Source organism: Podarcis gaigeae (genome assembly GCF_964106915.1).
Source record: "Podarcis gaigeae genome assembly, chromosome: 12".
Lineage (NCBI taxonomy): Eukaryota > Metazoa > Chordata > Lepidosauria > Squamata > Lacertidae > Podarcis > Podarcis gaigeae.
The window spans coordinates 26,897,063-26,915,180 of NC_139688.1; the positions used below are offsets into that span (position 1 = coordinate 26,897,063).

General features: G+C 38.0%; 1 protein-coding gene across 6 annotated transcripts in view; it reads left to right on the plus strand.

Moving 5' to 3' along the window:
• The window catches only part of CDK14 (cyclin dependent kinase 14), a 229,515-nt gene that overhangs the window by 90,270 nt on the left and 121,127 nt on the right, over window positions 1–18,118 (plus strand). For all 6 annotated transcript variants that reach the window (XR_014556593.1, XM_083705044.1, XM_083705046.1 and 3 more), the window contains 2 exons: window positions 3,757–3,851; window positions 14,115–14,177. Coding sequence is in view for 5 of the 6 variants with exons in the window: in XM_083705044.1 (XP_083561170.1) it covers window positions 3,757–3,851; window positions 14,115–14,177 (158 nt within the window). In the remaining variant the exon portion in view is untranslated. The remainder of the gene's footprint in view (window positions 1–3,756; window positions 3,852–14,114; window positions 14,178–18,118) is intronic.

Genomic DNA, 18,118 nt, shown 5'->3' on the forward strand with positions numbered 1-18,118 from the left:
ATGCAAAACAAACATTGATCAGGAATTGCCTTTGGCTTGCTTTTGGCATATTCAGCCCATTTGCCTTCTACACTTCACATGTTATTTGGCATTCAATGTTGCTAAAGTGTAGGTAACCTCCAGAATATAGACTTAGCTATAATAGCATAATCCTTATTGAGTGATAATGATTCCTTCAAAAGCACAGAGAAAATTGGTATTCAGTGTAGTTTTACTCAGAGTAGTTTTACTCAATTGAAATTAAGAAGAATAAATTAGTTCCATTAATTTTGGTGGGTCTGCTTGGTTGAATACCACCCAATATGTTAGTGTAATACTGTCTTTGGAATGATTGCATGAACCTGGGTAATCCAAACTTGATGCAAGACTAATTTGTTTCCTCTAACCAAGCTCCTAATTCTTGTTACAGTTCTGTGTGTAATGTGCTGTGACCTTACTGTCAAACTGCATTCATTAAGATGAAGAAGATAAGCTTTTGAAGTTGTATGAGCTTTGATTTGATGATAAGATGTGCAGTGCAAAAGTGGGAAATGCTTTCTCTAAAAGGACAGCTGGGGTAGAAGGGAAAATTTGGATTTTTGCCAGACTATCTTTCCATAGTTTCATTACTTTTGCAAGTGAATATTGACTTGGCTATTATTGACAATTATAACTGCAACATGTGTTGGGGGGAGGGGGGAGCAAGGGAGAACATGTGAACCTCCCACTTAGAGTGATGCTTAGTATGGAGAAATTGACTTCTTGCCTTTTGCTGTAACTTCTTTATTCCTCTGTTTCCTCTAGCTATCCTAACATCTAATAGCTGAAATTGTACAATATTGAAATAAACAACAACTTATTGTCCTATAGAAACATGCATCTAGATTCTAGACAAACAATAAGGGCATTCATCCCAACGTTAGATTCTTGCATCATATGCTAGAATGCTTGCTCAAAACTCTTTGGGAATTAAATTAAAATGAAGCCATCTGTTTATCTTTACATTTGCTGCAAGAACAAAAACGCCATGTCAGATTAGCATTACATAACAAGTTTGCTAATGGGGTGTACGTGTGTGTGCTGTTTTTAAACTTTGTTAAAAATAATTTATCCAGTAATATTGTATTTTACATAGCGTAGCTGTGCCTATTAAGTTGGTTTCTGTACTGCGTGTGCTTTCTAGTTTATTTCACTCTTGTTTTTTATGTGATGGAAAATATCTACTTCTTCTACCCGTCAGCTGCAGCAGCTACCTCTGACAGAAAACTCTTGCTAAATCAGCTCATTTATAGCTTCAAAACCTAATGGGTTTGTCTCTTGAATGATTTGTGTTGAGGTTTTTCACTTGGTTTCTGAACCAGAATACCATTGGCTTGTTGTTGTTTTTGATGTAGTGAAGTTAAGAAGTAGAGCAGTGGGTCGTCAGCATATTCCTGACAACATACTCCAAAACTCTGACCCCACTCAGGAGCTTTATGTAGATATTAAACAGCATAGAGGATTAAATCAAACCCTGAGGAACGCAGCATTGAAGTCTCCATGGGGCTGAAGTGAACACCCCAAGCATCACCCTCAGGAAACGATAACCCAAGTAGAACCAGAATCACTGCAAAGTAGTTCCAGCCACCCCCAACTCTGACAGTCACTTCAGAAGGGTGAAGTGGAAGTACTGGTAACCATAGGAGAAAGTGATCCTGTTCTCTTGGGGTTCGCTATAGAAGATGTAAGGGGAAGCTGAGTGTAGTCAGACATGCGCTCTAGACTTTAAGAAGGTTGATTTCAAAAAGCTTAAGGAGCTACTGGGTGAGATTCCATGGTTAGAAATACTCAAAGAAAAAGGAGTCCGAGTTGGATGGGAATTTCTTAAAGGTGAAACATTTAAGTTACAAATGCAGACAATTCCAACAAGAAAGACCTCTAATATGAGAATTCCCTTAGCCTAAGAACTGATATGTCCCTGACTGAAATGTCCTGTCCATGATGGACTCAACTAGGTAGCCCTTGGCAAGCCTCTGTCTCATAGCTTCACCCCATCCCCAACCGCAATGTGGATATAATAATACTGACTTGCTTGACTATATGGAATACAGATTTCACAATAATATGCTTAGAATAATTTGAAGCACTATATAAATGCTTCATTTGCATTTGTATTGATGTTGGGTTCTTTTTATAGTTGTAATCTTTTGTGTGTGGCTAGCACTGAGTTTATATGGTGGAGGGCTTCCAGTAACTAATATAGATACCTAAAGTGATGAGGACAGATAATAAAAGATCAGGGGAAAGAAAGCCAGTAGACAGGCATCAGAGTGTGGTGTGCTCCGTATGTTTAAGTTTTAATGACCTGTTTGAGGTTTTAGAGAGAAAATAACGATCACCAAGAAGAGGTAAAGGCTTGAGGTGATACTTTAACAGTGAAGAATAGAAAACTCATAAATAGGAAAGCATGCAGTTATGTTAAGCCTGTTGCCTGCTTTCTATTGAACATTTACTGGATTGATTTTATTGTACATCATTAGACATACAGTTTGAAGTGGGGTGTGCGTGTGTGCATGAGTGCATTCTTTCATGTATATGTATGGTTGGCATCCGTCTGTATCAGCAGATAATGGAAGACTGTGCCTTTGGGGGTGAAGTCAAACTGCTGGAGAGTTACAGCTCCTGCTGTGGCTGTAGAGATTGATAAGGGAAAGATATGTTTTGTTGTATCAGAGGCAGATGAAAACATCTGGTTGTGCTGGTGTGTGTGTGTTTCATAAACACACACACACACACACACACACACACACACCTCTCACTTCAAACTATATTATTAATCCATCCCTCAGTGTGAGACCTTGTGGAAATAATATATAGGAACATAGGAAGCTGCCTTAGACCATTGGCCCAGCTAGCTCAATATCTGCTGCACTGACTGGCATATGAAAGCAGCAAAAGCATTTCCCCCCTTCCCCTTCCCCTTTATATAGCTGTTGTTTCTATCTTGGGCTAGGGGACAAAGTATATAAAAGAACAAAAACCAGAAAAGTATTACTTGAATATGACTGTACAGTTGCACATTATTGTCTTTGGATATACATTTATATTATGAGGGATGTTGTTCGTTTTCTGATGTCTGTGTGAGTTGACAAGTTACCACTGGCATTTTGGCTTCTGTAGTGACACATGGCTTGTCATGTCACATTGGTTAAATATACCATATCTTAGGAATATTAAATGTGCACATTAAATATGCATTACATGTGAGCATTAAATATAGATTACAGAGAAAATTAAAATATCTGCAAAACCTTTTACAGGTTTAATAGGAAAAGGTTTTTCTGTTACTTTTCCACAGACTTAATATAATTTTTATATGAAGTGACTGATTTGGAGAATCCAGTGTTAAAACACTGAATACAGTACTTGCATTCTTAAGGGTTAATGTAGCAAACTGAATCAACTGATGGTATGCAGGGCAGATAATATTACATTAACATGTTAAACTTGTTTTAATAATACACATTAAGTTATTTGAAAAAATTATTCACACAGGAGAAAAAAGCTAGAAAGAACATTTCCCCTTTTTTATACTTTACTCATGGGGTAGGGAGGAAGGTGAAATGCAGTGAACTCTACAATTCTGTGTGGGTTCGGGTGAAATAAGTATAGGTTGTATGTGGAGACAGATTATGCACCATTCAGAGCACCTACAAAATATTACTAGTATTGAAGTCATTTTTGGGTGACTTTATTGGTTAACTATATTTTCTTTTAATTGTGCCTTTTTTCTTTCAGCTTCTCTTTTGAAGGGCCTAAAACATTCTAATATTGTGCTGCTTCATGATATTATTCACACAAAGGAGACATTGACACTGGTATTTGAGTTTGTGGTAAGTTAACATTTTTATGTACTGTGATCTAAACCAGGGCCTCAAAAAGCAAAATGGGTGCCATTTAGTTAAAAAATACCCAGATTATTTAAATAATAGTCCCTTGCTGCCCATTGAGAGAGACTAGAATATAATCTAGTGCGTTGAGTGTGGAAACCTGTGAGCCTGTCTAAATCTTGCTCCCAGTCCATCATTAAGTTTGGTTGGCTAGGATGTGGACCAGAACTTTTTAAGATCTAATTTTCAGTTCAGTTGGATAAAACAGACAGAAATATTATAACAGACAAAAATTCAAAGATGAAAAACAAAACTATAAAATTGGCACATAAAATGAGTAGTTGCATATGACTTAAAATAACAAAGTACAAGTTCAGACTTACTAAGATCATCAAGTATAGTTCCAGATTTGCCAGGCTTGTCTTGAAAATGATACTAGCTATTGCTTTTGATTGTTTGCAAACATTGTATACATGAATATCGCTTCGGTGTATGTTATGAATTGTGTTAGGGCCCATGAGAAGCCAAAAGGCAGGATGTAAATATTTTAAGTAAACTGTTACAGAAGTATTGACAGTAGCAGACATTATTGTAATGTTACTGATTCTTCAGTACTGTAATTTTTGATAAGTGGTAGCTTACCAAATGATTATAGACCATTTTTATTTGAGCTTATTGGGCTCATGGCTATTGTAAGACTTAAAAGGGGATGGGAGGGAAGCAGTATACAGGATTAAATTCTCCCCAAGTGACTTTTATTTCACCTGTCAGTTTGTATTTTAATAAGCAGTGTCAGAAAAAGTCTGAGGAATGTAATTTATACTTCATAGCATATAGTCTCTAACTTGCATTTCAGCTATTAATTAAAACTTCCATTTGCACAATGTAATGATCTAATTTTGTGTGGGAAATTGCTTTGTGAAGTCTTGGATCTGAACTCCTAATTAATCATTCTGCGTTTTCCTAAGACAAACATATGGTATTTGTGTAGAACCACTTCAGCATTTAACTGGTGTATTGTAGAATGTACAGTCACAATTAACCCCAAATTTCTACAAATTGAGTTCAGGATATTATAAGAAGCAAATGAATCTCAAATAGGGTTGGTTTTTAGATAGTATGTTATGAAAAGTCCATTTACCTTGCCTATTTACATATAAATGATACATTTTAATAATACGGTTATTTCTCTGTAAAACAACTGGTGCAGAACAGTTGCAAGAATGACACTGGAGACATTGACATAGCTAAATGCTTTTGCCTAATGTATAAATAAATGGGAATTTTACTGTTATTTAATTTCAAACTGAGTAACCAATGACAAGTCATAGCTTTTAATCTTATGTAACAGTAAACACAATTTGCATAACTTTTAAATGAGTAAAATGTCTTGCCTTATGTCACTGTATATCTATTGGACAGCCAAAAAGTAATAATAATTGCAGAATTATCCAGTGGTGCAATGCAAATGCCTCTTGCTGGCTTCCATCCTTTGCTCATGTTTTGCTGGTAGAACAGTGAGCCTTCATTTTCTCTAGAAAAGTACATACACTGGAAGCCCTGGGTAGGCAGAAGGATGAAGAGGCAACATTTCTCTGAGACAGGAGCATTCAAAAAAGCATTTTCTGTAGCAAAGACATGTTCATGACTACAACATCCCTTTGCATATGGCCTTTCTGCCTGTAATCAAAGGGAGACAAGCTGAGCTATACCAGGGAAAATTGATGCCTCTTTTTCTCCCTTACTGATTTCTCTTCCCTGATTTTTGGCCTCCCTGAACTATCCTTTAACTGGAAAACTGTAGTGACAAATAAAAAAGAAATGTAAAATTTCCCTACATGCTGATATAACTTATGCGAGGAAACAAACAAAAAACCCTGACTATCTCTCCCCATCCTCTGTAAAACTTTTTTGAATTATATTACTTAAAATGTTTTAGCCAGGATCCTGAACAAAAATGATCTACTTAAATTTCACTGAAGACAATGGGCTAGTTTGCATGTTGGCATTATGAGTTACTTTTGGGTTTACATGTTACCCATCCCCCATTCTCTTGTGCTGTCACTGAATTCTGATTTTATGACAAATCACAGTTTGCTGTTGGACCTGGGGAAGACAAATTATAGTTTTTGTAAACTAGCCTTGTAAGAAAGGCCACAAATACTAGGAAAACAATAAAAAAGGATGGAGTAGAAATAAAGGAAATTATTTATTATACAAAGCATTTTGGACCACTCTGGTCCTTTATCAGGGAAAGCTACAATTTAAAAATATATATAATTACAAAATGAATATGATATAAACGCTTCATAAAACAATACGTTAACACCATGAAGCATTCCAAAAACAAGTTTAGAAAAAATACACCTGTCAAATAAAAGTATGAATGTTTAAAAAAAATTAAGTTCTCATGGATTAATATTTTGAAAATGTAATAAATACTTGTATATACAAGTTACGAAGATGGGTTACTTAGTTAGATATATAGAAGTTCAGTATTTTGTGGTACCATCTCCTCTTTCATTGTACTATACCAACAACTGAAACCAGATTTATCTTTCAACCCATCCTGCTTTCAAACAGCTATGTCTTAGGATTAGTTCTTAGAAGACACACAAAACAGTGTGTTGCTTTGAATCATTTGAAGAGGCAGTCCTTAGATAATTTGGCAAATAATACAATTGCCACTAAACCGGCAGACAAAGTTGGGCCATCGTGCTGGCATTTTGGATTATGAAAAAGAAGCGATAAGGATACAAATATTACAGTTCACATGATAAGAATCCTATTCACTATATACAATGAGAAATTAGATTTCTGTTGGAAGAAGGTTTTGCCTCAGGTTATTTAATTCAGAGAGAACACGATTCTCTGTAGAACAAGGACCCCCTACACTGCACCGTTCTATATACTTCTTAATACCTGCTGCACAGGAGACCTGTAGTTTCAGGATGCAATTCAATTTTATAACCGCTTTCTAAGAATGGAAGTTTCTTTTTGGCTCCTTTTGTGGTCCAGTTGAAATCCTATATTAGAGATTTCATGGATTTAATAATAAACTTGGAAAATTTGAAATAATCAAGTCAAATTATCTGTTAGGCGAAGGGGATCGAAGGGAATCGAGATACGGATATGCTCGTACCCCTTCCAATCTGCGCCCCATCCTGAGGGACGAAGGTAGGGTGAGCAAGGATTACTCACCTCCGTCACTGGTGTTGTGCAATGCCAGGTCTATAGGCAACAAAACCGCCACCCTGCGAGATTTCTTCCCCTCGCAGGGGGTTGACCTGGCTTGTGTGACGGAGACCTGGGTGCACGAAGGGGAAACTGTTACCTTACGAGAGATGGTGCCCCCAGGTTTCTCTGTCCTCCACCAGTCGCGGACTGTGGGCCAGGGGGGAGGGGTGGCATTATTAATCCGGGAAGATTGTTCTTTCAGGGCTCTACCATTGCCGTCGATCCCCGGCATTGAATGTGTTGGCCTAGTGTGGGGCTCCGAGGTGAGCTTGGCTGTCTGGCTGGTGTACCGGCCACCTAGCGCACCAGCAGCCACCCTGTCAGGCCTGCTGGAGGCGGTGGCCGGCCGGGCCTTGGAGTTCCCTAACCTATTGGTATTGGGGGACTTCAACATCCATGCTGATGCCACTCCCTCCTCACAGGCTCTGGACCTGGTGTCTTCCATGGCGACACTAGGGCTCTCCCAGTTTGTTTCGGGCCCCACACATCAAGCAGGTCACACGCTGGATTTGATCTTTGGCGTCGGTATAGATGTGATCATGTCTCCTTCGATGAAGGTGCCATGGTCTGATCACTACGCTCTGAAAGCCAGGATTGATTTTCCACCCCCACCCTGCTTAGATGGCGAGCCAATTTGGGCTCGCCCGCAGAGGCTGATGGACCCTGATAGATGCCATCAGGCCTTGCGGGACCTTGCTCTCCCTGGCGACTCATTGACTGAGCTTTTTGAGGGCTGGAATATCCAGCTCCTAGCAGCCATCAATGAGATCGCACCTAGGCACCCTCTGCGACCCCGCAGAAACCGGGCTCCCTGGTTTACCGAGGAGCTTCAGAAAATGAAGCGGGACCTCAGACGGCTAGAGTGAGTATGGCGGGGTGCCCGTGACGGAGCCTCAATAACATCTTATAGGGTTTTTATGAAAACCTACGAGATGGCAGTGAAGGCTGCTAAGAAGTCCTACTTCTCGGCCTCCATTGCCTCCGCTAGCTCTCGCCCGGCGCAGTTATTTAGTATAATTAGGTCTTTAACGTCCCTTGAAGGACAGCCAAATTTAAATAACAATTTGACACACAGCTGTGAGGCATTTGCGAGCTTTTTTGCGGAGAAGGTCCTGTTGCTCCGTCATGACCTCCCTGCCAATTTGGATACAATAAAGGAACTGGAGGCCCCTCGACTGTCCTCGGGTCCAGTATTGGACCACTTTGACTGGATATCCCCAGCTGATGTGGACAGACTCCTCCGAGCTGGAAAGCCCACCATCTGTCCTCTCGACCCGTGCCCGTCTTGGCTGATTAGAGCGTGTCCAAACGAGGTGCATGTCCAGAGGAGGGTGTGTGTGTGTGTGCAAATATCACACCTCTCCACTCTGACCCTGAGTGGCTATTAGCCCATTTGCACATGCCCCAGACCACTCCTCCACACAGTGGAGGTTGAGGCACGCCGGCTCCTCTGGGTTCCTCAGCAGACAAATCCAGTTGCTGGCGTGGGCCATGACAGCAGCCTGCAGGGGCCCCTCCCCAGTCTGCCAGCAGCACTATTAGAAGTGTGAGTTCACCACCCACCAGCTGGGCTTTGAGGGAAGAAAGACTGAGAGAGTGGGTAAAAGTTGCAAGGGGAGGAAAAAGGATGGAAGGGGAGGAAGAAGGCCGAAGGGAAAGCAGCGAGCGGAGGGAGGAATGAAGGCAGGCAGGCAGACGGATTGACAGAAGAGAAAGAGGATGAGGGCTTCCAATGGCCGTGATGGAAGTCACTGGCAGAGTGTGAAAGGCAACAAAAAGCAAGTTTCTGGTGTCTCCTGGCTTTGGAGGTGCTGATACATCTCCTTTCCAAGGGTTCAAGGAAATCTAGGTACGCCTTCAGGGATTAGGCCTAGGGCTGTCCATTGCAGCAGAACTGGCTAATATGTAAGTGGGACAATTGAGAAAAATAAGGTAGTGGGCTTAGTGGGGACAGTACAGAAACGAGTTTTTTTATATCACCTTTTTAATACCTCAGAAGTATACCTTGTAAAAAGATTTAACAAGTTTTTCAAAATTGGTAGCATAAGGCAATGTAACCAGGGATGATGTAGTGATATTTTGAGCTTCAACATCGACCCACGGGCGAGGTAGAAAGGCATCAAAGTAAGATGATAAATATGGAATTCCCCACCCTCCCATTTTAGATGATAAGAATGAAGAAGCGATCTGGCACTTTCGGCTTGAAAAACTAGTTTGTTAAAAAGCTGTTACCAGGAGGCAAGCATTTTCCATAGGCTTGAAAGAGGAAGGACCTGAAAGAGAAACAGGAGTCTCATTCTAAATGAGATAAGTAGACTAGTTCTATGTGCAGTGTTACTATAGGACAATCTGAGGATGGAGTTAGTGTGTTAGTTTTGGAATCAACCCAGGGACTTTCAGCAATATGAGCCAATGCAGTTATACAAAGAATAATTTTTGCAGCAGTTGTGGCATAGTTGTACTATATATGTATAAGATTCATAGAATTCTAGAGGGTCATCTAGTTCAACCTCCTGCAATGCAGAAATCTCAAGTAAAGCATCCATAACAGATGGCCATCCAACCTCTGCATGGAATCATAGAAATATATGAAGTGGGGGATATGGAAGGAATGGAATGGCAAACTTTGGTGTCACTTTTCTGCATGGAATAGTTCAGGCATTTTGGTCAGCACGAAGTCAGACATGCCCTTAATGGCTCTGTCACTTGATTTAATATCCTATTCTAGTGGGACTGAAGCTAACAGGCAACATAGCAAGATGGACTTGCCCCACAGTGGATGCTGCTGCAATTCTATGTGCAAATGTTTTATGTGATATTTTGGCTATATATAGTTAAAAGGATCTGGGTAGAAGTATCATAATGCAAACAGATGGCACAATGTTCATTCATTTATCAGTGTCATTTTTTGATGGATGAGAATGCCATTCTCTTATTGTCCATGTAATGGCAAAGATTCAGATAAGAGAATGATTGTCTCTTCTTGAACTTAATTCTGTTTTGGGGCTATTTGCTGGGAAAGGGGATATCCTTGTGCCCCTGAAACATGAAAATTTGAGACAGAAATCTGTCATCATTATGGGAAACTTTACAGGCCAAGGTCTTTCATTCTCTCTCTGGCTGTCTAACCCATTCCATTATAAAATACAGACTAGAGAACATCAGAGATAAAACATTTTATCTCCCCTTTCCCACCCATTACTCTTGGCTTCCTGAGTTAAAATAACATTTCTGTTCATCTTCTGTATGGAGGGATAGCAAAAATTCTAGGAATTATCCTTCATTTTCAGAGAATTGTGTGGTTGGTCATGATTAAGGGCAGCAAGGAAGCTGATAGGGCCAACCAAAGCTTCCTAGGATAGAGGTTACATCCCCAAAGAAAGAATGTTCAAAGAGCAGTGTTGACATTCAGTCCTCTAAACCTTGCTGTAACCGTTTCTGAGGACAACCTGCTGTCTTCTCGGTAGTGCTCCACATTCACAAATTGCTAAATTTCTTAGGGTCTTATTGTGCATGACTCTAAAAAAGCAGCACTGGCTATGGTCTGTGCCTGAATGGGAAACTGTCTTGAGCTAAGGTGATGAAAGAAAGGTGAAATGCAACTATAACAAATAACTTGGCATTCTGTGTTCCTTGCTTCTGTAATTTAAAGGCAAACTTCATTAGCTAGAATTATTTTAAAAGCTTTAAAATGTTTCATATTTTGCGTTCATATAAATGGTACAAGTAGATAACACTGATATTCTTGTAAAAGAGTGGAAAGGTCAGTACCAAAATGCATGAATATTGACTTCAATCACATGCACATTTTGAGGAGAATAAGCACCCTTGAATTCAGAAAGACTTGACTTGTTAAACAAATTTACTATAAGTTTCTATAACTATTGTGTCAGTCAAATGTGTACATTTCCAAGTACGTAAAAGTAATAGATAAAACAGAATAACAAGAAAACAATCTTTAAAAAGCAAGAAAATGATGGTTATGAATGACAATTTTAAGGGTAACAATGGAAGGCTTTAAAAAACAACTCTGGAATTAACCTATTTAGTAGAACAAAGAATGCAAGGGACTTTCGCACTGACATACTTGTGAACTTTGGACAGGTTTATACATGATGCTAAATTATAATTTAGCATTACAAGAATGAACTAATTGTATAAATACAATAATATGGATGCTTATTTCTAGTGAATAAAATCTAAAATCTAAGTATTTACTGAGTGATCATTTTAATACTATGATGAAGCCATTTCACATCAGGGCTGAGCCAAGATTGATTTCAATCCATGCAAGGATGATGCTAAAATGTTACTGGTTAATTTAAAACACCATAATTGGTTACTTTAATATTTTATGTTAATTTTAATTATTACTTTAATTGCAATTTATTTCATAAATGAGAATGACTACAAATAATCCTAAAAATGTGGGATTCTGTCTTGTTATATTTCTACTTAGAGTAACTTCTTTGTAGAGTATGGTTGCATGCAATTGTTGCAAACATGTTACTTCAGCTATATCTTTTATTGTTCTTTGCATTGTATTGTCTGCTTAAGAATTTCTTAGTGACAATAGGGAAACTATTCTTGTCAGAAGAACCTCCGGAGCGTAACTAATGTGTGCAATCTCTTTAGCAGAAAAGAATGGCTTGCAACAGTCTTGCTGCCTCAGTGAAACAATACATTCTGTCTGCTGCATGATGTCATTGCCAGAAGCTAAATAGTACAGTTTTTGTTTTAATGGAAGAGCTCTTTCACATTGCTGGTTTGACATGATGGGAATGTGGTTGGAAATGCTTCCTGTTCATTCACAGGCCCCAGGCTGTCCATGCATTTCAGTTTCAGAAATGACAGCTGAAACCAATTAGGTACAACTATGGGACAGCTAAGTCACATGTAGATTTATCATTGCTGCGAAAGAGAGGAGGAGTGAAGAATATTTCATTGAAAATATAAGTGGCTAATTAATAGTGAATGATTACTAAGGAGGAGGCTGGGTATGAGCTCCTTTTGTGAGATTTGTCCCTGAAGTAATGAAATCTAGCTATCTATTTATCCAAATATCTCTCCCCTGCCCCTTTTTCTAAAGAGAGACATGTTTGTTTTTTATTGCAACTGTTGAACCTATACTCAATGATATATGCATTAATTAATTAATTAATTAAGTAATTATAAATAAGCATTTTCAGTATAGAGATATAGTGTCATCTAAAGGGAATTTTAGAAAATGGGTTTCAAACTTTTCATCCCCATGAACTTTTGGGGGCTGGAACTATACAATGTGGAGAACGTGTGGCTACTGTGAAAAGCAGAGAATCTATATCACCTCTTCATCCATCTCCATTGACAAAACAAAACAAAACAAATCCTGCTCCATTTAATTTGCTATAGTTTACAAGGGCAAGGAGCTCTTAAGACAATAGTTATGCTGCATTATGCTATGTATTTTCTTGTCATACTTGGACCATTATCTGGTAAAGTTTGGATTGGTGGCAATAATTATTGACACCCCCCAAGGGCGGAGGACCTGTTTGAATTGCCCACGCTTGGAGACTGGTGGAACCCAATGGCTTCTTAAATGTCCTGGGGCATTTTCCAGTAGAGAAAACTGTTGAAGCCCTAGTCTCACTATGTAATGGTGTGATGAAATGGGCTGTTGACACAATCACTCCCAAACATTCTCTCTAGCATTGTAGAGCCCAAGTGGCTCCTTGGTATTCTGGGAAGTATGGGTTATGAAGCAAGCTGATAAAGATAAGCTGTGGGTGATAGGTGAGGGTGTGAGTGAGATATAAAAGTGTAGGGGAAGGGCAGTTGGCAAAGAGGAGGGTGAGCAGGCAAACAGGGAAGGAGCCTCTAGTCAGTAATATCAGCAAGTAATGATACGAACCAGGAAAATGTATTGGGCGGCTTTGTAAAGGAAACAAAACATTCTTTTTACCAATGAAACTGAAACCCAAACATGTCGGGCAGCATGGTGATAGATGTAGAATAATTAACTTGGTTTTTATTGAACGAGCAGATGAAGGTACTAAACTTCCTTTCAGTGTTTAGGCACTATTGCCTAACTTACACAGAATCTCTATGAACGACATAGGTTTCTCTAGAATGGCAGTTGTTAAATAATTTCTTACACAGAATCTCTATGAACGACATAGGTTTCTCTAGAATGGCAGTTGTTAAATAATTTCTCTTTGGAAGCAACTTCATTTATATTTAACATTAAGTAGAGCTTCTTATGCTGGCTTTAATAGCACATATATTTTTCTAGTAGAATGTAGGTTTGCAAATTTCATTCTGCATTCCAACTACTATAGGCATATCTTTCCTTTTATGGTTTTAATGTATGAACAATTTCTACTGCAGACAGGAATGTGTGACATACAAGACTACAGAGAAATATGTGGTTTGAACACACATTTCACTGCAGTGCATTTAGAAATGTAAATAAGGAAATAGAGGTTTTTATAACTACAACATTGTTTTAATAGAGACTGCAGTGAATGAAAAAATAATATTACAACAAGATAGTGATGAGTATGTACATAGAATAATATAATGGTAGAGTTGGAAGGGACCACAAGGATCATCTTGTCCGTCCCCCTGCATTGCAGGATCTTTTGCCCCATGTGGGCCTTGAACCATTTTGGATGCTTCTAGTCTGCTGTAACTGTAATTAACTTTCAACACTGGAGCAGACCTATCTAGCCTATCTAGTCAAGTATCCTGTTCACACAGTGGCCACCTGGATGCCTGTGGGAAACCCTCAAGCAGAACCTGAGCACAAGACCGCTCTCCCCTCCTGTGGTTTCCAGCTAGAAAATGAGCTGCATTTTAGAGTTTTATAAGCAATATTATTAGCTATATAACAAGATGGAACCTGAAGGCCATGTTAGCATAGCATGTATTCCCCTTATTTGCTGCATCTGGTGGAAATAGTGGGTTTTGAGTAGAAAATTTGTTATATTTCTGTAGCAATAGGAGTAATTAATCCCTCCTTCTTTCCTTTCTTGGATTTATCTTCTCAAGCACACAGATTTATGTCAGTACATGGACAAACATCCTGGAGGACTTCATCCAGACAATGTGAAGGTAGGATACCACTTTCCAAATAAGCATTATTATATTAGGATTGTTTGTGGTAAGAAATGTTACAGTGATAATGCAAGCAGACTTGTGATTGAAGAAAGTAAACTGGCCCTTTAAAAATATTGCTTTTACTGCTGCTTGTAAGCTGGATGTTAGCAGGCACAGCTGACATTAGTTTTTGTTATTTGGATATGAGCTGGAAACTTGATCTGGCTACCTACTGGGAAATCAGCCAAATTATTTCAGCGTAAAGTAGAATCCAGTTAGTCAATCATCTTAGAGACCACCCAGGTAATATTTGTTCAGCGGCCTTGCTTTTTGATTATTTTCATCAGTGAAATAATCATAAACACACTGTATCATAGAATATATACTTCAAATTGTTAAATTTAGGATTGTGATTTATTTCTCTATGTTAGGGTCCATGTACGTTTTGTAAGAATGAGAAAAAGCTGTGGTCCTAACAGATTGATTGCATTATATAGATGTATTCAAATTTAAATAAAAAGAAAGTGTGTGTGTGTGTGTGTGTGTGTGTGTGTGTGTGTTGTAATGCCCCAGGATTAATTTCTGGTTCTGCAACACAATACTTGTGGGATTTCTGGAGGCAATCAAGTGAGTTCATGCATGTGGAAACATTAACACTGGAATATAACCCTTGTGAGAACATTCAGCATTATTCTGCAGAAATCTGTGATCCTGCTCCAGCTTATATCCCTGAATGTTACATTTATTTATTTTATTTGAGAAATTTATACTCTGCCTTCCACTGAAGAGACCCAGGGTGATGAACAGTAACACTACAGTCACAATAAACAATAAAAATTGTAGAACAAAATCAATCAGGATCATATAATTAAGGATAAATAACACCACAAAAGCAAAAATAGGGTATCATGATGCAATACATTCCTCTCCGAAAGCTTGGACCAAAATGTGCATCTTTGCTTGTCATGAAATGTAAACAGTGTGACACACCTCAAAGGGGAGTTTTCCCCCAGAGCTGCAGGGCCAGTACAGAAGAAAGCTCCCTTCTGGGCTCCGGATCACCAAGATGACTTCCTCTGCAAAACCTAACATGGAAGCGTTAACATGGATATCTTAAACTGGATAATCAAGTTTTAAAATGTGTACGTGCACTTGAAGGATCACTGTGAGTGTCAGATCCTTACACAAGAGTTTTCAGCTGTCTGGCATCTCTCAATACGACCAAGACATTCTACCAAAAAAAGTGTGCATTGCCTAAGAAATAAGTGTTGATGTGGACGCACAAGATCTTGCCTATTTTACTTTATTTTATTCCTTGTTTGTCATTGTACCACCCAGGGGAGGTAACAAAAAAATTTTCAAAATAAACATTGTGCACTCCTTGTTAAAGGCCTCAAGTTGTTGTTTTTCGTAGACCTTCAGAAGAGGCACTAGAAATTTATACTGATACTTTTAGTGTATTCAAGCAACACATTTTCACTTCTAGTTTGGCTACTTTGAAGATTTGTATAACCATGTCTATTTATTTTTGTGTAAAAATAAACAACATGGTTTTTTTTCTTTTGGCTTTGTGTAGTAAGAACGCTGAATACACAGAAACATAAACTTCCTTTATTAGTACCCTTAGTGTCTCGGGGAAACCTCTGTTCTAATTAGGAATCCATTTTTATTTCTCGTTTTCCATCTGAAAGTAATGGATTCCTCTAGGGTATACTTGCAGAAAAATAATTGCAGGTGAAATTTCCTTCTGACATAACTGCCTTTCATCACATGTCTGCTGTAATAACTAAAACGATTCTGAGTTGTTTGCTCTTTGTATATCAATCTAATATATATAATAATAATAAGCATTTAAAAATACTGTAGCTTAAAAAAATTGTGCTAGTTTTCTTGGTGTTCATTTTTAATAACCTCAAAACCATAACATAAATTGTTATGGGACAGATTGGAGTTTGGTTGATGCTTTGTTATACTATGCATTATAATACCATGATACACTGTAAAAACAAACAAAAAAGGGATAATAAATAAATTGCTGGGCTGTACAATACACACATACTCCAATTATTACCATTTAGGTTGTGTCACTGTAGGTGTATAATAATGAAATATCTGGGCCTAGTTGAGACGTAATGGGAAAGCATGTTTCCTGCTATGTGAATAATCACACCTTTCACACACCTGAGAAGCATCTGCTTCCATTCTTAATCAGTTCTCTTCATGGTCTGCAGTTGGGAAAAGCTTCTAATACCCTTCTGTCCTAAGATTAAAAGAGGTGAGACTGTGGTTTCCTGTTACCTCTAAACTAGGCCAGTGTGTGTATATGTAGATAATATTTTTACTAGTTTTTTTGAATCATTCTTTGGGCATTTCCTTTCAAAACCAAAAGCACAATTACATCATAAGAAAAGATTAAGACATCTTTGTAGAAGTGTTCCAAATGCTAGTTCCGTGTTGGAAGGTAGAAGGTGCATTCATGAGTGGCTACAATTAAAGAGCTCAGTTTTGGAATTTTTAATTTATTTATTTTTTGAAAGGTAAGACTTTCAAGTTCTTGGTCAAGAAAAGCATTTCAACCAGCACAGAATCCATTTGAGGGAATTTCAGCTTTCCCCTTGACTTAGGAATGGTATCGCTGTGAAACTCTTGAGGGCTGTTAGAACCTTACTTCCTAATGCATATCCATATATCTATATCTATTGAGATAGATATAAAGACATAGATATAGATATATTGCTTCCTAACATTGATCTATATATATCTGTGTTGCAGCTAAGAATTGGCTAGATAGTTCATGTCAATATTTATTCATAAAACTTTTTCTATTTCTAGGATAATAGGGAAATTGCAATGAAGTTGTGAAATTTTACATAAAAAGCTTTTTTATTTGGTGAATGTTATCAAAATTCTAAAGTCCCACATGTTTCTCTGTCATGAACATTATCCTTTAACTACGTTGCCTAAGTAATATCTGTTCTTGAAAAATGGATAAGTTAATGACCAATTTGGAAATTAACAACCAGAGTGAAAGCCTTAGGGTATTTGCCATCTTATAAATATTTATATTTTTATAGGCATAAGTAATTATGCTTGAAATTACCCAAAAGCAATGAGGGGAAATTACCCAAAAGCAATGAGTGTTCAGAACAAGCGAGTAATTCATTAACATTTATTATACATCATTTTCATTTAAATAAAAAGAAGTATTTTAATATGCCTGTGTAAATACATGTGGAGTATAATCTTTCTGAGCAACAGTTTTTCAATGTATCCTGCAATTCAAATTAATGCATTAATGGAGGTTTTACTAATATACCTGCTTGTTTTATTGTATCAAGAGTTACTCTCGCCCCCTTTGTTTAGAATGTGTGTTTTCCTTCCTGAAATCTCCCTAAGGTATATTCATGCATAACACTGCCAAGATGATTGACACATAGCAGCACGATATGTATTGCTCTTCATATTTTGGGAGCCATAGAAGAAAAAAGAAAGTAATTGTCCTGCATAAAAAGGAATTTGGAGAATATTTAACATGCTATATACTTGGTATGCTATATACTGTGTGTGTGTCTTACAGTGCATGTGTAGACAGTAAAATAAACAGATGTTATTCTATACTGGTGTAACACATACAGTTTAACCTGTGTTTATTAATAGACTTTTCAAATCAGATCAATTTGAATGCATGCAGGTGAAATTCTTACATCAGCAGCACACTTTTTCAGACCTACATCAATGAACAGGATTGAGCAGAAATCTAGGATCCATTCTGGATATATTCATGATTCTATATGATTTCTTTATAATTTTATCCATTTACACACCTTTGAAATGTCTGCTTTTGTCTCAGAAGGTGTGATGTCTGTGGCGCATGGCTGGGTTTTTCCATTAATTACAGTGGATATACTAAACAGGATTATTTGGCATTTAATGTAGTTGATAAGTTGCAGTTTTCC